At 47.6% G+C, this 22,513-nt stretch overlaps 1 protein-coding gene across 1 annotated transcript in view; it reads right to left on the bottom strand.

The window, feature by feature from the left end:
- Positions 1-22,513, bottom strand: part of Dtnb (dystrobrevin beta) — a 198,671-nt gene that overhangs the window by 10,155 nt on the left and 166,003 nt on the right. Inside the window, 1 exon segment of the mRNA XM_036170283.1 lies at positions 16,562-16,582. Coding sequence (XP_036026176.1) covers positions 16,562-16,582 — 21 coding nt within the window.

The raw sequence follows: 22,513 nt of genomic DNA, 5'->3' as shown, positions 1-22,513 counted from the left end.
ATGTGTGTTTTGCCTGCATATATATGGGTCTGTGTACCTGGTGCCCAAAGATGAGTCAGATCCCCTGGAATTGGAGTTACAGACGGTTGTGAGCTGCCATGTGAGTGTTTGGAATTGAACCCAGGTCCTCTGGAAGAACAGCCAAGTGTTTGTTTGTTTGTTTGAAGACAGGGTATCTCCGTGTGATAGCCCTGGCTGTCCTGGAACTCACTATGTACATCAGGCTGGCCTCGAACTCACAAGAGAACCACCTGCCTTTACTTCCCAAATGCTGGGACTGTAGGTATGTACCTCTACATCCAGCAAGGCTAGTGCTCTTAGCTACTGAGCCATCTCTCCATCCTCCACCTGAGATGGGGGTCTCTCACTGAACTGGAGTTCACTGATTAGGTTAGGCTAGCTGGCCAGCAAGCCCCAGGATGTTATTTCTGCATCCCCAGTGCTGGGATGCCACCATGTCCTTATTCTTGCGCTTTACTGACAAGCCATCTCCCTAGCCCATGATACATTGGCTTTTTATTAAGTTAGAGACTTTTACCAAGATATCCAGAAGAGAAAGCTTCAAATGTTCTTATCACTGTAGTGGGTAGCCATTCCAGCCTTGGCCTGGAAGTTCCAACCCCTATTGAGGCTTCGGTAATGGTCACGCCTACCAGGAGGGGCTGAGGGAGGACGCTGAAGACCCAGGATCCAGAGGAGAGGCTTCTCTTGGTTCCAGGACTCTATACGCTGGAGGTAGACCCAGCAGAGTTCTCCAGAGAACACCACTGGACTGTGCCATACCTTTCCCAGACCCTGCAACCTATCCCTTCATTTGTAAGTTACCCCACAAAATAAACCTCCCTTTTAACTACGTGGAGTGGCCTTAATAATTTCACCAATATATCACAGGAAAGTATTACTTGTTTATAATGATGGATATCCTAGTTAATTGATACAATATAATTTAGATCAGGCTATACTGCAAAAAGATGTAAAATTATCATCTTTTGATTAAAAAAAAAACAAACCTTTGCTTTTCAAAGTAAAGTCATTAAACTCCATATGGGCAGATCAACTAAAAAAATGGATCAACAATCTACATAAACAAAAACAGAATAGCACTCGGGAGGTGGAGGCAGGCAGAGCTCTGAGTTCGAAGCCAGCCTGATTTACAGTGTGTGTGTGTGTGTGTGTGTGTGTGTGTGTGTGTGTGTGTGTGAAAGAGAGAGAGAGAGAGAGAGAGAGAGAGAGAGAGAGAGAGAGAGAGAGACTGACTGACTCACTCTCAGTGTTAGATGTGCCTGTAATCCCAGAACTTTGGAGGGAGAGGCAGCAGGGTCTGTGGGTTAGAGACGAGCCTCAGCTGTGCCGCACGCTTCAGCCAAGACCACCTGGGCTGCATGAGACCCTGATCATTGCTGTCAAAGGACTGGAGTTCGAATCCCTGCACCTACATCAGGTGGCTCCAAGGAAACCAACACCCGCTCTGGCCTCCATGGGCCTGTGTGCACACATATAAAACAATAACATAATCGCAGTGAAAAACAACAAGAGAAAGGATGTCACAAAAGGAAGCCAAGTCTTAAGATGGAATCTCGGATAAGGGACCTTACCTAGCACAGACAAAGAACTCTCCCGACTCAGTCACAAAAGGACAAGTAATCTAATTTGAAAACTGGCAAAAGATCAAGCCGTTAATTCTCTAAAGATAGGAAAATGTCCAACAGGCAGGAAAAGGATCCTCAATGGCACTGAACACTAGGGGAAGAGATGAAGAGCACCATGAGAGCCCACTTTACACCCCTTAGGATGGAGGCTACAAAGGAGATAAGAACAAGTGCCAACGAGAATGTGGAGAAACTGGAATCCTCAGGCCCTGCCGGCAGGGATGTGAGAGGATGTAGCTGCTCTGGAAAACAGCCTGCATGCTCCTCAAAAGGCTGAGCACCCCATGACACCGCTATCCCACTCTCAAGTATATATCCACCCATGAGAAAGGAAAATGTGTTTGAACAAAATCGGTGTACAGATGTTCACGAGAACGCTAGCACACCCAGAGTGGAACCACTCAAGAGCCAACTTGAACGCCTCAGATCCAATGGGTTGAACTGATAACATTCACAACATTTTGAAGACATTTTGCTAAGGGAAGGAAGCCATTCACAAAAGAATACACATTCTAAATTTACAGGAAAACCCCAGAATAGGGAAATCATAGACACAGTACATTGGTGGTTATATGGGCAGAGCGGGGTTTGGGAAGGCTGAGGATGATTGTGAATGGGCAGGTGTGATGCTTTTTTTTTTTTTTTTTGGTGAGACCGATGAAGTGATGAAGTTTCCAAAACTGAAGGTAATGATGATGGCACAACTCTGAGAATATAGTTTAAAAAAACCAAAAACCAAAAAACCACACTTAATTTTACACTTAAAGACAGTGAATTTAAGGTGGATGTGAGCCAAGAGAAAGGCATAGACTGAAAGTAAACATCCACAAATTATATCTGAAGTGGAACACAGGAAGAGTTCTAACCCAGTAACGTGACAATGTGACCATAAAGTGGTCAAAATCTGAGCACACGTTTCCTCACAGCAGGAGTCAGAGTGCCTGAATCATGCACATGCCAAGTCCCAAGAGACAGGACTGACTCTACACACAACGCAGAATACTCTCTCTGCTCAGGACTGCTTAGGAACAGCTACAACTGGGGACTGTCAAGGGTGTGGGGAACCTGAACCCTCCCACTGCTGCTAAGGGGGAGAAGTTGCCAGGTTTTTAGACTGTTAATCAGAAGCCTAACCACAGAACCCAGCAAACCCTGCTCCCAAGCACTCCCTGGAGGAACGAAAACATAAGCCCACCTAAAATGTACAAATGTTTACTGGCGACAATTTAAGAGCTCCAGGCGTTTCGAAATAACCCCAAAGTCCTCTAACTTGGATTTATAAAATGTGAGATGACTAGATATATTTTTTTATTTTGTGAAATACTCCCCCCCCCCTCCCCGAGAAGGGGTTTCCCTGTGTAGCTTTGCGCCTTTCCTGGATCTTTCGCTGTAGCCCAGGCTGGCCTCGAACTCACAGAGATCTGCCTGTCTCTGCCTCCCGAGTGCTGGGATTAAAGGCGTGTGCCACCATGCCTGGCTGAAATACTTATTTTTTATTTGTCAGTAATTATTAAACATTTTATTATTTCTTACTTTTTCAGAGTATGTATCATTTCTGACCAGTTACAAGTGAATCCTCTTATGGCCAATTAATTTATTTTTAGTTTATTTTATTTCATACATACAAATAATGTGTTTTGATCAAATCTACCCCCATCCCTCCCCTCCAATTCTTTCCCCCCAGTTCATGCTACCATTATTCCCTCCCAATTTCATGTACTTAAACAAACAAACAAACAGTCCTTAGTCCAGCATGTGGGTGGGTGTGGAACTAGCTATGGGAGCATGGGTAATTTCTCAGGGGCTGCATCCCTGAAGGGAACTGACTCTCTCCCTCCCAGCAGCCACCAATTTGGGCTATTTAATATTTGCATATTAAAATTGCTGAAACAGGGAGTTGGAGAGATGATTCAGTGGTTAAGAGCCCTGGTTGCTCTTCCAGAGGACCCGGGTTCAATTCCCAGCACCCACATGGTGGCTCACAACCATTTCTAACTCCAGGTCCAAGGGATCCAACTAACCTATTCTGACCTCTTTAGGCACCTAGAGCACATGGTGTACACACATACAAGCAGGTAAAAGCTCATACACATAACATTGAAAAAATAAATCTTAAGAAAATGGGATAGAGCTGGCAGGGGTCCAGTAACCCTTGTCTGGGTGGAGTAAGACTACTTTGATGCCCAGGGTAGCTCAAAGACACAATGTGTGGCTCATGGATATGCAGTTGCTTCAGCCCTGCCTGAGAAGGAACTGGTCTTGGCTGTGGAAGGCCACTGGTCCAGGGATGCCAAGAGACTATGATCTAGTTCTAACAGAATACAACACCAGCACCAACCCCGAGACAAGAGTGCTGGCAGTGTTGCATCCTCTCTGCTGAGAAGACTGTGCCCTCCCTGACTGGCAGGACTCACACTGCCTTCTCTTCTCAGATGCACAATTGCCCTTTGCTCTCTGTGCCTCCCGACCCGTGCATGCCTGCTGGACCCCCAGGCATCGGCCTGGAGGCTGAGACCACGTCATCCTGAGACCCAGCGCTCTGCTCCTGTGTTCCAGCACGCACTGTCTTCTCACATCCCAAGCCTACACCACTGTGCGCAGCACAGGTTGATGCTTACTTAGTAAGCCCTTGTCAGGCGATGATGAGGGGCATCGAGTTTCTCACCCTTCCTTTGGTAATGGAAAGAAGGAAAGGAGCTAGGGCAGGCAAGGAGGTCCCCAGGGAGTAGTAAATCTATCATTGGGAAAATCTTGGTGTGAAATTCTCTAACTAGCTGACGAAATGTGGTAGCCAGACCTCAGACAGCCCGAAGTGACCTGCTATGCACATTATCCTGGAATGTTGGCTGGGCCAAGTGACTTGCTTCTAATGAATCAGACAAACGGGACAGATGCCACTTTTGAGGTTAGGTTATAAAAGATGGTGGCTATAGCCTGGGTGGACCCTTGACTGTAGCCTTAGAGGAGCCTCTGCAGTGTGCTGGCCCATAGGGGTTGTGATATGATTGATATCATAGACATGCACCACCACGCCTGGGATATGTCTTTCTAAGCCAGTTTTGACATGATACTGTGTAGTAATAAATAACCAAACATGCACCAAACTTACTGTGTTTCTGTTTTTTTAAATAACTACTTGAATAGAGCAACCACAGTTGGAATTGGGCTGACAAAGTGGGCAGATGGATTTGGGGAGAGACTAGAACCAGAGACCCCAATGACAGGCTGAAGGCCCCCAGGAAGAGGCCCATGGGAGGGAAGAGAGGCAAGGAAAGGTAACCAGGAAAACATCTTCCTAATGTGACAATGCTCTCAGAGCCCTGAGACCAGTAGCCCAGCCCAATACCCAGTCTCTGGCTCTCTGTCCATGACGATCAGCGCCCTGTAGCACTTACTCGGTACCCAAAGCGGAAGGGAAACTGCAGGTCCTGAGATGTTATCCCAGCTCTTCCCAGGTGAGCACAGAGGGAGGCAGAGTGGGTCAGGGACAAGGGGTTAGAAATAGAAGTTAGAGACTCGGCTTCTTCTCTCCACCGTATGGCACACAGACCCAACCATGTCCAGGGTCCAGCTTTCTCATCTGCAAACGGGAGGATGCTAGCTGACATCTGAGGTATTTTTCAGATAAAAATGCCGTAATCCACAATCTCCACCATGTCAATGCATCTCCCCAACTGGCCCTTGCTTGGACTGGGTTGAAACCACTGTCAGAGAAGAGAATGCTCCTGGGAAGAAATGGCTCTGTCTCATGTCACCTGGTGACAAATCCTGCTTGTAACTAACCTGCCTCACAAGTCCAGCCAATACCAGAGATGTTGCACACAGAGGTATTGAAGATGTGAAGCTGATGAGGGGCACAGGGAACAGGCTGCCCTGCAGGGTACGGGACTAGCTTTGGAAAGACAGTTGGAGCAGAGGGCCTTCTGATCATGTGTGCACATAATGGAATGTGGGATGCTCAGTGAGACAGAGCCCGTGGTACACAGTAATCCTCTCACCTTGCTGTGTCTCACCTACCCGTGATCAGGTACTTGACAGGCGGAGGCCAGACAGACACTAAGAATTCAGCTGTGGTACGGCAGTACAGTCTATTAGCACTTGGCCTCCACAGCAAGGCCATAGTCAAGGTATGTCCTCTCCAAAGGGACTGCCGGGCTCTCCGTTAAGAGCAACTAGTCCAGGATGAACAGCACAGTGGGTAGCTGAGGGTGCAGGGGAATCTGAGAAAAAAATAAAATTCCTCATGCCTCCAAGGTAGGAGGGCCATTGGCCTTGGGAAGAAGAGAAGCCTTGAATCACAATGCAGAACTTTCAGGATTCCTGACACACCACCTGTAGCACACTCCATAGTGAAGGCTGGCATCCAGAATGGCCAATCAAATGTCTAACCAACAAGCACATGTGATAAATGTCCTATAACTCAGGTTCCCCAAATGCAGACACCCCTTACAGTTGGAAACACTTGTGCTGGGAATGTAGAGTTAGAGGCATATTCCAACCTGAGCAGCAGTCCTGGCTGCTGGTTCTCATTTTCAAACCAGCAACGATATGGAAAACTCATGAAAGTTTTGCACTGGGCTCCAGAATAGTGTGTAGAAATTTACATTTATGTATTCAGGGGTCTTATGCCCTACCCCGTTTTATGAATGTAAAGACTGAGACCCACAGAGGTCAACCAGGCTACAAACAGATCAGTATCAGGTCTCGAATGGCTAGGAGAAGCCTGAGTATGCTTGGATCATATTCCCACAGTCCTGAGGTCAGATGGAACACGAATCAGTAAAGACTTCCCATGACCGAAGCGAACTATGATTTCCCCCACTTCCCTTCAGGAAGAGTGGACTCTGGGGCCTCTACTGCTGAGCCATAATCCCAGCACTACTGTGACTTCCTAGAGAAGAATCAATTTCATTTCCAGGAAGGACAAGGCAGATCATGACTTCCTCCCTTATCTGGAACACAGATCAAACACTGGAGCCAGAACAGGTACAGAGAATGCCAGAGAAGGTGAGCTGAGGACAGGGATCTCTCCCCAGAGGAATGAGAACTCAGACGCAGAGGCAGAGACTTGCCAGAGGACCAGCTGCAGAGAGAAGAGGGCACTGTCTTCAGTCAAAACTACAGGGCACGGCTCTTGGCTCTTTAGGCATCCCCAGTAGGGTGCCTGGCACACAGTAGGGACTGCATAAATAGCCCTTCTTTCTCTTCTTTTCCATAAGGAACAGGTAAGATTGTTTTGTAATTTCCTTGGTACACTGTATAGTCAAGTAGCCAAGCCCAGGGAAGCCTATGGTAAAAAGCGTAACACTGAGAGCAAGCCCTCCTTCCTCTGCACACTCCCCTCCCCTGGCCAGGCTGTTAGCATGGCAACAGGACGGAGGACATTTCCGTCTCCAGCTCTCTCCCTGACTCATGGATACCTGCCAGGCAGCAGATGGCCTGTGTGGACGATGACCTTCACTTTGCCGCAGTGTATTTAAATTACACAAACTGGCCTTTTCGCTGCTGATTGTTGGATGCCCTCTCACAAAAACAGAAACAAAATCTGGGGAGAGGAGAGCTGTAAGTCTGCAGTCTAGGAAAGGCAACGGTGGCTGTGTGGAGAATGGAAACTGACAAAGAGTGGGCTCAGGACATTTTCCCTGGGAGAACAGGTAAAAGCCTCACACGCCTGAGCTGGTGCCACCCAGGTGGAGCTGTGCTGGGAAGATGCAGCTGCGCACTGACTGTGGAGAGGGTGGGCTGTCTCCACCACAGTCAGCCTTGCCGCAGGATGAGAAAACAACCACCTCATCTGACCACTGGGAGTCAGGACTCGGCCTGGGAGCCACATCTCATGCCTGACAGGGCAGCAGGGACCAGCAGCAGTAACAAAGGCAGCAGGATGCATTCTGTCTGGGCTGAACTGAAGCAGGGAAGGAGGCGCTAGAGCATCCTGCCTCAGCAAGTGCCCATTTGCAAGAACAGGCCAGCATGACCTTTAAAAGGCAAACCTGGTTGCTAGACTCCTCATAGAGCACTGAGAGTTTCTATGATGTTTCTCTGCTCTGAGAATACCTATCTACCTACCTACCTACCTATCATATATCTGATGGAAGGAGAAGGCCACCAATAGGCCTTCTGCAGAGGATGGACACCTGTTTGTTCCTACACTGTGGGAGCCTGTTTTTGGGTTCCTCGAGGCTTTACCCAGCAGGTCTGCATAGAGGATGATTAGGGCCATGGGCCTGAGTGCAGGTGTCTGAGATGGTCTGCACTTGGCTGTGCTGGGGGAGGAGGTCTTTTGCTCCACCCCTTGGTGTCTCTATAAATACCCTGAGGCAGAGACAGTCAGGGCCCGTTGGAAAAGGTTCCAGACCCACTCAAGACTATCCTTTATTTTTTTTATCTGTTTATCTCCACACTATAAATCCTTCTATCTAATATTTCCTGCTGCTCACACTCAAGAAAACTCTGGGGAGCTGTGGCGTTGATGGGTAAATGCCCCACACTACACTAGGACAGGAAACTCAGGGTCCATAGATGACTAGTCCCTCACTGTGGAGGCCTGTGAGGGCTTCAACATCTGGGTTGCTGATGTTCTGTAAGTGGATCAACAGCATTGGTAGGGGGGGAGTGGCATACATTTGGCTTCCAATCACCATGATTTTGTCTCTCTGTGAGTCACACAGAGTTGTAATAAAGCCAGAACTTACTCCTGGATGCAAAAGAATAGAAGGAAATGTGTCTACTTATTTTTCCGGGTGGAAGGCAGCATCCTGAATTTCTGGAACAAAGTACAATTTACTATAACTTAGAATAAACTCAAGGAAAAAAAGAAAGTGGATAAAAGATGGTATCTCCATTGAGTGCCCAGCGCAGGATTTCAAAGCCAATTCTCATCAAAATGGTCAGGAACCTCACTAAGAGAAAAATCTTCTACAAACAACATTAAAAACTCCAGATGTACCTGAGAAACAAAAGTAGACAGGTCCCTGGGAGGTCCTTGTTCGAAGGCTAGGTCAGTGAGAAGGCAGGGGCTCAAACCTACCAATGGCACTTCATAACTCAATGAGGCTGGCTGAAATGCCACTTGTATGTATGAAGAAGTATTATTAGTATTCAGTAATACTTTGCTTGGGGCTAAAGAGATGCTCAGTGCTTAAGAGTACATGCTGCTCTTCTAGAGGACCAGAGTTTGGTTCTCAGCACCTGTAGTTCCAGATCCAGTGGATATAACTCCTTCTTTTGGCCTCCATAGGCACCTGTGCATACACACACACACACACACACACACACACACACACACACACACACACACAAAGAGCATGCGAAAACCAAGGCAAAAACTACTACACCAGATCTTCACATGCCTGCTGCACATAATGTGGTCACTACAGTCTGGGCCTGGCCATTAGCTGGACCTAGATTCCAGCTCTGCCATTCACTAGCTGTGTGCTCTCAGGCAACTTAACCCCTCTGTGTCTCAGAGTCTTTATCTGCAGAATGGAGATAACTGTATCTGCCTCCCAGGGCTAGTGAGGATGAGCACCAAGCACTACACACATCCGTCTTTGCCGTTAGTCTAGGGTGCTGGGCGGTGATGTGGAGGAAGTGATCTCTCTCCTTTCAGCAGGCCTGCGGTATTTTGAGAAGCCAGACAGTGAAGTGAGGGCCAGCGGGTTTCCAAGTCATCAAAGAAACTAGTCACATAAACCAACCAGATCTCTGTACACACTTCTTCGTGTACATCCCTTTTCTAATCAAAGAACTATGGCGGTAGATGCTTACAGATGAAGAAAGTGAGGTCTGTAATGTTTGTGCACTTGTTCAGATACAAGTGAGGTTTTACCATCAAGGCCTTGTCAGTCAGAAGGGCTGTCCACTCACATGGGACTCACACCAACACCCGCTTTACCTTCCTTAACAGAGGTGAGGTTATTGAAGGAGAGGTGGGATGATGACTGGGCAGGATAAAGCTTTTTTTTTTTTCTTTTTTCAAAGAGGTATTTGTAACCAGGGCCTGGACAGATGGCTCAGCAGTTAAGAGCACTAACTGCTCTTCCAGAGGACCTGGGTTTAACTCCCAGCATCCACATGGCAGCTCACAACTGTCAGTAACTCCAGTTCCAGGGGATCTGACACCCTTACACAGACATATAAGAGGCAAAACACCAATGCACATAAAATAAAAATAAAGAAATTATAAAACATTTTGTGTTTTTTATTTTTAAAGCGGTATCTGTAAGAGCTGGAGACGTAGTGTGGCAATAGTGCTTCCTTAGCATGTGTGAGGTCCCAGGTCAAAACTCCTGGACCACAAGACAACAGAGGACTCTGTACTCTAATATGTGACAGGAAAGCTTCTGGGTGGTTATTGGTAACCGCTGCCCGCCTTTTTGTCAAATCCGAGGGTTTCCTTGTCTTAGTTACTATCCCCCTTGAAACTCTCTGGGCTTTGGAGAGAATCCACGGTCATCCCCGACCTTCTTTCTTTCTTTTCTTCTTCTGTTTTGTCTACTCTGCATTTCCCCTAAGACTTCTGTTGATGATTTTGACACTGACTCTGCGGTGAAGACTTCCAAGTCGACCTTGCTAGTCCAATTTTCCCAGGGGAGTTTAGCTGCACAGCTGCAGCATCTGGTAAACCTTCCTACTTGACCGCTTGGTTAACCACATAACCAAGACTATGACAACCACGATCACACCTAACCCGGAATAATCGGTTTCTACTTGTTTGCTGGCAGGGACCTTCATCTTTCCAGATTCTGGGCTTCCAAACCTGGGAGCTGTGTTCACTATGCCTCTTCTTGGGCTGCTCTGCTAAGATCTAGATGGTAGGTAGTGTTCCGGAGACAGTGCATCCTGGACTAGAATTCAATGTTCTTCCAGTGGAGGGGGACTTTCTCCAGTCCTGGTGTGTGGAGGGTTTCCTGGGGTACAGTTTTCGTATGGTATACACATTACGGTCAGGAAAGGAAAAGACAGAGACACAGTACAGGATGAGACTCTCCCAGCTTGTCTTTCATGGAGTGATGAAAACATGGCTAAGTTCCTCAGATCCAAGAATTGTGTCTTCCTTTCTAATCACTCTGACTGAAAACTCCTTGCTGGGGTTCAAGGGGCTCTATGGGAAAATAATTATACTTCCTCTTTTTACAAAATGAAACCAAAACCAAAACAAGGAACCACTGGGGCCCTACAGTGAGCTTAATGCAAGGCTGATGAATAAGCACGCTGGGTAGACTTCCACACGCTGTTTGCAGGCCACTAGACCCAGTGGCCACTCTGTGCTCATAGAGACTGGGACTTGGGGTCAAGGGTTGTGGGATTGTCTTGAAGTACTGGACATCAATCCTTACTATCAGAAGCTACATTTTCTGCAGTCTCAGGGTGGCAGGAGTGTATTTAAGGCTCAGGATGTCGATGACCCGGCTTGTATTTCCGTATTTAAGGCACTGTGTGGTTGCTGGGAATTGAACTCAGGACCTCTGGAAGAACAGCCAGTGCTCTTAACCTCTGAGCCATCTCTCCAGCCCCTAAAGAACTTCTTAACTACCGAGTCAACTGTCTGCTGAGCAGTGTGACCGGAGGCAGGCAGCCATGCAGTTCTGCCCTTACTTCTCATCTCTGCATCTGAGGAAAGAGAAGGGGAGGAAGTGGAAGACGGAAGGATGGCTAGGGAAGGTCACTCACGGCTCGGAAAAAGTGGGTGAGACTCAAGACAGAGCCCTAGCCTCGGTAACTGTGCTTTTTATTTATTCTTTTATTTCCAGTGCTTGAGGTGGAACCCAAGGCCCCATATATGTTAAGGATGGCTCTACCCACTGGGCTATACCTCTGACTCCTAGCATCAAAGCTTCTTTCTAACTTTTTTTTTTATTCTTTGTATCTTTCACAACATGAGTTCTGATCCCATTCATTTCCTTTGTGTCCACCCTCTGACCTTACAACTTCCCCCACCCAAATAAAAGAAAATTTAAGAGAGAGAGAGAGAGAGAAAGGGAGGAAAAAGTCTCGTCTTGGAAGCTGTAATGTGACACAGTGAGTCACACAGTCCTTTCACCTATATATCTTTATGTGCAAGTGTTCATTGCAAAGAGTCATTGGTCTGGCTTGAGGCCTCTGGTTTCTGCTACACTATCGATGCTGGGCCCTCACTGGGACTCCTCTTGGTTATCCTGTTGTTGCCCTGTGTCATGGAGATCCTGCAGCTTTGGGTCTGCAGGACTGGTCCCTTCACATGCTCCAGCAGATCACAGATGGGGTGGATGTTGGGGTGGGCCAACTCATAACCTGGTTCTGGGCCTGGGTAGTCTTAGGGTTGGTCAGCTGGCCAGCTCTTCTCGGTCCTCACCACCAGGGTGAGCTCTCCAGCATTGCCCTGGGTAGTCCACTCCTTGCAGAGATCAGCAAGGGGCAGAGCCAGGACTCCTGTTTTCACGTCCTCAGGGCTGGCTCTCCCACACCTCCACCTTCAGGGCCAGCTCCACTGTGCTGCCCAGGCAAGGGGTAGGGGCCGCTCTTCCCAAGTGCTACAGTTGGTGAGGGGCAGAAACAGCAATCCTGCTCTTATGACATCAAGGCCAGCTCTCCCACCTGCTACAGGTGTGTGTGTAGGGGGGTGCGGGGGGTATCTCTCCCCTGCCCACACCAACGCATGACAGACAAGACACAGCTCTCCTATGCTCACAGCTTTGGGGCTGGCTCACCCACACCTCTGCCAACAGGTTTGGCTCTACTGCCCTGCTCAGGCAAGATGCAGGACCTGTTGTCCTAAGTGTTGCAGCTGGTGGGGGACAGGGGCAACTTTCCTGCTCTTAAGACCTCAGGGCCAGCTCTCCCAACTGCCGCAAGCATTTCGGGGGAAGGCATCTTTCCCTCACTCCCACCACGACACCACAGATGAAGGAGGTGGTACCAGCTATGCAGATCTTACACCCTCAGGGCTGGCTCACCCATGCCCGTCTACAGGGTCAACTCTACTGTGCCGCCCAGGCAAGGTGCAGAACTGTGCTCCCAAGTGGGGCAGCTGGTGTCAGATCCCTGACCTGCTACAGGTGTCATGGGGCGAGTGGAGGGGGTAGCATAGAAGCTATAAAGTAGCAGTTGTATTCATCACTCTCAAGCCCTTGTAAAGTCAAAACGACTTTATAATGCTGTGATATCACAAGCAGGTATTTGGTCTTCTGCCCTAGGTTCAGCCACAAGAGCTTCTAAAAGTCTTTGGGATCACTGGAATGATAAGAGTGTCTACATGGTAAAGCATCTTTCAGGACTAGAGCTGGTTGCTAGAAAGCCCACAGCATGATTCAGTGTTAGAACTTGTCGACCTCTCCGGACCTCTGAGGAAGGGGAATAGAGATGAAGCTAATTACCAGTGGCCAGTCACTGAATCAATCATGCCTATGAAACAGAACCTCATCACCCTGAACGAAGGGGTTAGAGAACACATCCACATGCCAGGGGGCAGCGTCCTCAGCGCATAGAAAGAACTCTGGCACTCGGGACCTTCTGGAACTTGCTGTATGTACCTCTTTATCTGTTCATTTGTATCTTGTTTTGGTTTGGTTTGTTTTTTTTCGAGACAGGGTTTCTCTGTGTAGTTTTGGTGCCTGTTCTGGATCTCGCTCTGTAGACCTGGCTGACCCTGAACTCACAGAGATCGGCCTACCTCTGCCTCCCGGGTGCTGGGACTAAAGGTGTGCGCCACCGGTGCCTAGCCTCACTTGTATCTTTTATAACATTCTCATGTTAAACTGCTGACAGCAAATAAGATTCTCTTATTGCACAAGCCGTTATTGCAGACGGTCAAACTTGAGGAAGAGGAATTGGTTTCAGTCTAATCAAACAGAAGTGCAGGCAACCTGGAAACCCGGTCCTTACAATTGGTATTTCAAGTCAGGGTCAGTCTTGTGAGATGAGCCCTTAACCCAAGGGCTTGGGGTTAAATCCAGTTAGTGTCATAAACAGTCAAATGACGGCACCACCAGCTGGTATCTATAGTGGATTAGAAAACGGTTTGGTACAAACCCCCACATAACTTGGTGTCTGAAGAGTTCTGTGAGTAGAATCTTAACACTAGTTAACAAAGAACCCCTGTAGGGGTCGGAGAGATTACTGAGCTGTTAAGAGCATTTGCTGGTCTTCCAGAAGACTCACATTGGATGGCTCACAACTACCCATAACCCCAGTGCCATGGACCTGACATCTTCTGGCTTCTCTGTCCCACCCCCACCCCAAAGCAATTCTTCATTGAAAAAGTTCTGTCATCATCCTCGGCCATGATATGGGCTACAGAAGGTTTGGCTCTAAAGACTTACAATCCTTTTATCTTACAAAACACTCTCTCTCTCTCTCTCTCTCTCTCTCTCTCTCTCTCTCTCACACACACACACACACACACACACACACACACACACACACACACGCGCGCGCGCGCCTCAATTATGTAACATCTTTCAAGCCTCAGTGGAGCTTCAGAATCGACCTTGTGTGAGTTCTCAGTGTAAGCTCTGTGGGGCGGACAGGAGGGTTTCCCCATCTAGATGGACACAGTCCTACCAGACTGTAGGGACCAGAATATGTGTTTGGGCTGTTGGACATGGAAAATTCCTTTTTCAATCTCAAGAGATGGTGATTTCACACAGAACGAAAAGTCACTGGACAAATATGCTGTGCTTGGATCATGTTGCTCAAGGTTAGCTCTGTTTATTTATTTATTTAGTTGGGTTTTTTTGGGAGATAATGTCTCCTACAGCCCAGGCTGATCTTGAATCCCTGATCTTTCTGCCTCTATCTCCCAGTGGTAGAGTCACAGTCATGACCACCAGATACAGCAAGGACAGCATTACATTTGCCTCCCAGTGCTGGTAATTCCTATTTTGTAGATTACACCTTACTCTATAACACAACTGAAGAAAACGTAACGTTCACAGGAAGCTCTGCCACTGCCCTCTGACCTCTTCTTGGGCAGGGAAGAGGGTCCCTCCACTCCTGGGTCCCTTTGGGCTGTCAGGGACAGGGATATTAGGAAGTAGTGCTAGTGAGGAAGACCGTTGGAAGTAGACTCCCAGGAAGTGCTGTCAGCTACCCAGTGAGATTCAGGGCACAGGGATGAAGAGAAGAAGGGGTACACTGGGGGCGGTGCCTATGGATGGAATGGCGTCTGCGTCAGCAGCTGGGCACATCGGATGAGGGGAAGGGACTTTCAAAGGCATGGGCTGCAGGGACAGGAAGGACTAGGGTCCTTTGCTCTCCTCAGCCCAGTCACTCACCCTCCTGTGTGGGTGAGGAGGCGTTCCCAGCATCTTCTCTCTGACTTTCTCCTCACCCCACCCCCACCCCGAGACAGGGTCTCTTTGTGTTGTTTTTGGTGCCTGTCCTGGATCTCGCTCTGTAGACCAAGGTGGCCCCGAACTCACAGAGATCCGCCTGGCTCTGCCTCCCGAGTTTTGGGATTAAAGGCGTGTGCCACTCTCACCCGGACTCTCTGACTTCTAAATAAGCTGGAAACACACTTCCCGACCCTCTTCTAGTCAAGTGTGGCCATGGGATTTGCTTTCTTTCAACAATGAAGGGGGATGGAAGTGATTAAGTTGTCACCTTCTAGTAACAATGTTTAAAACTGGGTTTGATTTTTCATCTTCCTGTTTTGCTCAGGTGAATGTACCTATTGATGGACAAGTGAAAAAAAAAAAAAAAAACCACCAAAAACTTTGTGTGACTCAGGAAACAGGAACCAAACCAGGCAAGAACCAAACCAGGCAAACTATGACATTAAAGTCCATGGGATTTCTGGGTGCTTAGCTGGGCCCAATGCTTTCTTCCCTGACCGACAGTCTCATCATTTTTCCTTGTTTCTGCCACTCACCACTAACGTTCTTCTAGCTGGAAATACTCATACTATAAGTCTAACACATTAATAAATCCATATTTCTGACAAAGATGGGAGAATTGTTTCTCCTTTTCTTTTATGTGTATTTTGCCTGCATGTATGTGAACCATGTTCATGCAGTGACCTTGGCAGCCAGCAGAGGGAGTCAGATTCCCTGGGAGTAGAGTGACAGACAGTTGTGAGCCACTATGTGAGAGACAGGAACCAAACAAGAGTCCTCTGGGAGAGCAGCCAGTGCTCCTAACCACTGAGCCATCTCTCCAGCCTCCAAAGATGGGTCATTTTTAAATCAAATGTCTTATAGTCCTTTTTGTAATTAGTATTTCATATTTCTCTCTTGAATTTAGTTTATCCCAGGTTATTATCATGGACAGGCCCTCGATTTTTGTGTGTGTGTGTGTGTGTGTGTGTGTGTGTGTGTAGGATAACAACTATCAAGAAAAACAAAATCAAATATTAACTGTCCCAAACACCATTAATTAACTAATTAATAACCATGCCACCCAGAACACCCTGAGTCACTTGATTTCCCAGCCCTCAAAGGCCCAGAGCAGGAAATATCACTACTTTGGTCAGGAAGGCTGGTTGGAGCCGGGGCCTATTTGCAACCATAGGATATATCTACAATCATCCAAGGAACACTTCACTTTCATGCACATTCATTTAGAGCACATTGTTTGGACCTGAGTTCACTCCCACCAACCACCTGGAAAGCTGTTTCAAGCAATGAGGGTCACTGGGGACACAAAACCCGCAGAAAATAAAAGAACACGAAAACGCCATGGTAGCCTGGCTAAGCATGCATACTTAAAGCAGCACAAATTCAACCAGCTTGGGCTTCAGGTAGGAACATGCTCCCTTAGGTAAGCACAGCCCAGGCGTAGGCCATGGCACACCACCATGGAGGGAAGCTTCTGAGGGCTCCTCAGAGATCAGTGACGCAAGGATGGAAGGGGCAGGCACAAGCCTGTGCAGAAGGAGCAGAGGGGCATGCAAAGGAAGGGGAGGCCAGAGGAAAATTCTGACCTTCACTTACTGCCTGCTTTTGCTCTTCTTCCTAGAGGTGTTGATGGTGGAAAGAGGCAGAGGAGAAAAAGAAAGAAATGAATGCCCATCGGCACACACACTGGGAAGAAATGACAGGAGAAACTGGGCAAACTGTGGCCAAGCACAGGGCTGGAGAGCGATGGCCGGGTTCACCAGGAGGCCAGTAGGATACAGTAGAGGACAGTAGTCAGTCCTGACCAGTTATGAGTGCACTGATGACTTCCAAAGAATCTTAGGAACCATCGACTTCAACCTCCTGGAGGGCCTGGCTAGCTGAGAGTCTCAACTAAAGGGAACCTGAAGAGGAAGTTTCATTTCAACTTCTAACCCCAATTATCACTGTAGTTCACCATGTACAAGGTTCTTATATGTTTAGGTCCACAGTTCTAGGGCAGCTGTTCTTGGTGTGGACTGTGGACCACCAACATCAGGATTACCTGGGGTCACCTCACAGGGGAATATTTTAGGCCCCACCTGAGATCCATTAAGCCAAAGCTCTGATGGGGGTGGGGACACTCCAAATGAGTCCCAAGAGCCTTGGGTTCGATTTGAGCAGCACTGTTTCAGCGCTCCATCTAACAGTTCCTCCCGATCACAGGTGCTTTTCCTCTTGTCCAGTTTTGCTGAAGCTGCTCACTTTGTTTCCTTCAGGGATGCACATACATGCCCATGTCCCCCACTGAACAGGAAACTGCTTCAAGACCCTGGAAGGCCTTTCAGAAGAAGGACTCGAAGGACTGGGGTACAGCTTGGTTGGTAGAGTACCTGCCTAGCATGCATGAAGCCCTTGGTTTGATCTCCTGCACTACATGCACCAGGTATGGAAGCTCTTGACTGTAATTCTGGCACTAGGCAGATGGAGACAGAAGGATCAGGAGTTCAAGGCCATCTGTGAACACATAGTAAGTTAAAGGCCAGACTGCGATACATGAGGCTATGTCACAATAAAACAAATAAAATAAAACATAACCCCCAAAGCCAGGGGAAGGCAAAAAAGAATTTTAGTGCTAGGCACTGTAGTACATGCTTGTAAACCTAGCATTGGGAAGGCAGAGGGTAGAGGAAGCCGCATTCTAGGACAGCCTGGGCTACATGACAAAGGCTTGTGTGAGGGAGAGAGAGGAGAATGGGATTCTCAACCTCAGTTCTTTATTAGCTTCTCTTTTATAATCTTACAGTGAGGGCAGGTAGAACAGGACATGCTAACTACCTGTGGTCGATGGATGAACGCAGTACCCAGAACTGTAGAAAGAGCTGAAGGAAGGAAAGACAAACCTCTAGACCTTCTCTAGCCTTGGTCCTGAGCTCCTCAGTCACCGTCTTTCTGGTCTCTGCCTGTTCTTTCTGTGCTTATCATGGGTAACTGTGGTCAGGGAGCCTCCCTGATGCCCCAGTATATAAATCAATATGTGGCTATGATGGCTCCACCACCCACGCTGGGTCCATGGATGCCGTGGTCCCCACCATACATGGGTGGAGAGGCACAAGAATGGGTATGCTCCTGCTCTTGAAGGGTCTGCAGGTCTGGATGTGAGGGGCAGAGGGATTTGGTACTGCAAAGGAACTGCACAAAGGACAGGGGGAAACATGGAGAGTGTTTTTGATTCTTGCAAGGGAGAGACAGATATGGACTGGAAACTCAATGAGCACCAAGAAATCCCTGGAGGCCCAGTTCAGCTGGGGAAGGAGATTTTAGGATGAAAGCCGGCTGCCTGACTTGGGACTTACCCCAGTAGGCAGACTGGGGGACCCTGAGCACTGACTGCCTGGGTCTCCGGGAGAAGTCAGAGGCTTCCCATCACATCTGCAGCATAGGGGGGGGGGGCGCTAAACTGCGGCTTGGAAGGATGCTTGTCTGAGACAAGTGCATCTCCAGCTCTCAGTGGGCAAGGAAGAAGCCATAGGAGAGGTATTATGTGACTTAAAAACTGCTGGCACTACGCGCTGAAATAGAAACTGAAATGGGCTGGGCGTGGTGGCGCACAACCTTAATCCCTGCACTGAGGAGGCAGAGGCAGAAGGACCTCTGTGAGTTCGAGGCCAGCCACGTTTACACAGTGAGAGCGGTCAGGAGGGTGGGGCAACCTTCACAGGCTGAAATCCTGGCTATACTAAGAACACTGCTAAGTATTACCATGTGCCTCAGGCTTGGTCACGGAGGGACCACAGCTTCCGTTTAACACAACAGGGAAGCTGCCATGTTGGCTCATGCCTGGGTTCCCAGCTGGTGCGGGGCTCAGGCAGGAGGACTGTCTCAAGGTCAGTCTTGACACAAAGTACGGAAATTTCAGAAACAATGCTTCAAAATCACACCATGCCTACTCTGCTGTGAGGGTTGCCCCAGGACGACGACATCATCATCATCATCATCATCACTATTACTACGACTTATCCGGGAAACATGGGCCAGGCTGGGATGGGCAGTGTTCTCAGGACTGAGGAGGTCTCCTAGGTGAAAGAGGGTAGATTCTGGCAAAGTGTTCCCTGGGCTGGTGTTACACAAACTCACAAGAATTAGTCACATAGAGCCTTTAGGGCTCTGCCAGCACAGTAAAAAGGTCAGCTGTAAGGTCTGAGAGCATTCTCTATCAGTCCACTAGAATCAGTCGGCATGGACTGTTGACAACAGACAGTACTAACCTGATTTAAAGGGGGTCATGACATCTTAATGATGAGGCACAAATCTAGAAGAGTTTATGCTCCCTAAAAATACGTGAATCTATCTCTTCTTGATGGTGGAAGTAGTGATAACATAGTTACTGCAATCAATCTCCAAAGACACTGACCGTCTAACCCGAGCAGTGGTTGATGCCTACAATCCCAGAACTCTAAGATGCTGAGGCAGAAGGATCATGAGTTCAAGGCCAGCCTAGAACTACAATTAAGTTCTATGGCAGTCTGTATTTTTTTTTTTTTTTCCAGTTTCTTAAGACAGGGTTTCTCTGTGTAGCTTTTGGAGCCTATCCTGGATCTTGCTCTGTTGACTAGGCTGGCCTTGAACTCACAGACATCCACCTGCCTCTGCCTCCTGAGTGCTGGGATTAAAGGCGTGCACCACCACTGCCTGGCAGCAGTCTGTATTTTAAAAACCAACACAAAAGCAATATTAGAAAATTACAATGAAGTAAAAATGTTGGAAGCAAGAGTTAAAAACAGAAAAGTTGACATGTAATGACTTCCAGATTAAATAAGTAGTTTGAGACAGAGGTTAGTTACATACTGATGCATCAAGAAAAAATATAAAGAAAGCGTATAGAATGTTGGTACCTGAATGTCGATGACATTATATCATTAAGAGAAAAAACCAAAGGAGAAGGTTGCTGACATTGATGACAGGGACTGGGTCTGGTCATGATTCATCAACTACTTAATGTGTCATTTAGAAACTTGAAAAACATATACACACATAATAATAATTAATAGTAATTATTATTACTATTTTGAGACAGGGTCTCACTATGTAGGCCAGGTTGGCCTTGAACTCATAGAGATTCCCAGCCTCCTCCTCCCAAGTACTGGGATTAACAGCGTGTATCACCTACCTGGCCTATGATTTATTCTTTTATTTATGTGTATGTGTGTGGACCTGCTTGTCTTTATGTGCACCATCTGTATACAGATGCCCTCAGAGGGACAGAGAGGGCACGGTAGTGTACAACAGCACTTGAGAGGTCTGAGGCAGGCAGATCTCTGAGTTCCAGGCCAGTTAAGGTACTAAGACCCTGTCTCCAAAAAACCAAAGCAAAGCAAACCAGAAATCACAGCTGGGCACTTTCCCATCCTTGTGTGGCTAACATTTGGAGGTTGACACAGGGATGGGAAGGGCATGCTCATACCATTTCCTGGCCTACCAGTGTGCCAACTCCATAAGGTGGAGCTTTCAACACCTCTCAAGGCGAGAGCTATCACATGAGACAAATGTTTATGTACACAGCTGCTGTCGTGAGTTGGGGACGGGGCCACTGAGCTGAGTACCTGACAACTCCAGGGAACCCGACCGATCAAGTTTCTGGTTAAGGTTTTCTTGAAATCAGACTCGCTTGCACATGAAATATGTCTGAGAGGAAATCTGTAACAGGGTCTATGCATACACACGTCCGTCCATGTAAAATAAACCAAATACCAGGACCAAGCTAGGGGAAAAAAAAAACCCTCAGCTCCAGACTGAAGGAAGTAATTGCTTGAGGAAGTAAAACAACAGTTTCCAACACAAACAGAACACTTCTGCCAGCTGCCAGGACCCACTTTATTATTATTAAGGGGCTGGCTCAGAATGTAGGCACTGAGGAGACGTCTCAGCTACTGCCTTCTTGAGTTCCCACTCCAAGAGGGACCCTTGTTACCTCGGGCCTGGATTTCACACAAGTCTCCTATTATCTTTTGAGTTTTGCTCTTCTAACCTGCCAAGTATTGTCTCAAAACTGCTTTGAAAAACCTTTAATAACCCTTCTTCATCACAGATTTAGTCCACTCTCTTCAGCGAGCTGTGGCTGCTGTGGCAGACTGTACAATGTGGTGGGGATGCAGCCTTGACGGGTAGGACCTTACACAGCCCAGGCAACCATCCTTGAATCTCTGCCATGCAATCCACTGAGTCTTCAGCGCTGACACAGCGTGCAGGTGAGGACACTTAAGGCCACCACCGCCTTTCTCTGATCTAGAGTGAGGGGCTGTAAGGAGTTTTTCAGCAAATATTGGAAAAGCCGAAAGTGTGGATTTATTCACTTCTATACACTAAACCTAGCGTGGATATTCTCATTTTTCCCCCAGTACAGTAGAGTCAGGGTGAGTACGTTGGCTTAGGTGATGTTTACCTTTGTGACCACCTGACTGGGTTGAAGGCTAGGCACAGACAGAAGTGACAGTATTCCCAGGCCTGTCCTGAGCACTGACAAGAGCTTGGTTCCGGAACCAGAAGGCCAAGGACAGAAGATCTGCTTTCATCAACAGGGAAAGACACCATCCAGACCACAGAGGAACTGGATGGAACCAGAAGGGAAAGAAAACAAGTGTGTTCTCTCTTGGGGAGGAGTGTTGTTGGTCTACACTGGGGCTCCCCTGGCTTTGGCCCCCCCAGACTCCAGGACTTAGGTCAACCCACCACCCATTCCTTACAACCCACCTGTGGAGTCAGATGACACAGTCAGTACCCCAGGTCCTCAGACACACTGGATCACACTGCTGCTTTTCCTGTGTCTCCCTAGTAGATGCCTCTGCCTCCATGATGGAGCAAGCTACTTTCCATGATAAATCCCCTTCTATACCTGTAAATATTCTCCTGGTGCTGCTTCTCTGTGAACAGTTTGCTGCTGTGCTTCTTATTAAAAAGAGGACAACTGGGGTTGGGGATTTAGCTCAGTGGTAGAGCACTGGCCTAACAGGCGCAAGCGCAAGGCCCTGGGTTCAATCCTCAGCTCAAAAAAAAAAAAAGAGGACAATTGATGTTCACCAATTATTTCGATAGGCTATTTGAAACTTGTCATAAAAGAAACTAAGTAGTTAAGAAATATTTTTCATTTATACATAGCTAATATCTGTCCTTATTTACAATTATTTTTATTTCTGTGTGTATGAGTTTTCTTTGCATTGATGTATTTGTACCACTGTGTGCCTGGTGCTTGTGGAAGCCAGAGAGGGTGTTGGATCCCCTGGAACTGGAGTTTCAAAGAGTTGTGAGCTGCCATGTGGGTGCTGGGCACAGAATGTGAGTCTTCTGGAAGAGCAGTCAGTGCTCCGAACCACTGAGCCAAAGCAATTACTTGAGAACATTACTCTTTCTAAAACTATCATTTCCTTATTTATTTATTTTACATTTATTTATTGTGTGTATGTGTGTGCACATGTCGAAGTCAGGGCCCTTTGCAGGAGTCAGTTCTCTCCTTCTACCCTGTGGGTCCTGGGGTTTGAACTCAAATGGTCAAGGTTGGCAGCAAGCACCTTT

The sequence above is a fragment of the Onychomys torridus genome, chromosome 21 (assembly GCF_903995425.1).
Source record: "Onychomys torridus chromosome 21, mOncTor1.1, whole genome shotgun sequence".
In the NCBI taxonomy this organism is placed as follows: Eukaryota; Metazoa; Chordata; class Mammalia; order Rodentia; family Cricetidae; genus Onychomys; species Onychomys torridus.
The sequence above is the reverse complement of the archived record's forward strand: the minus strand, read 5'-3'. Positions and strand labels throughout refer to the sequence as shown.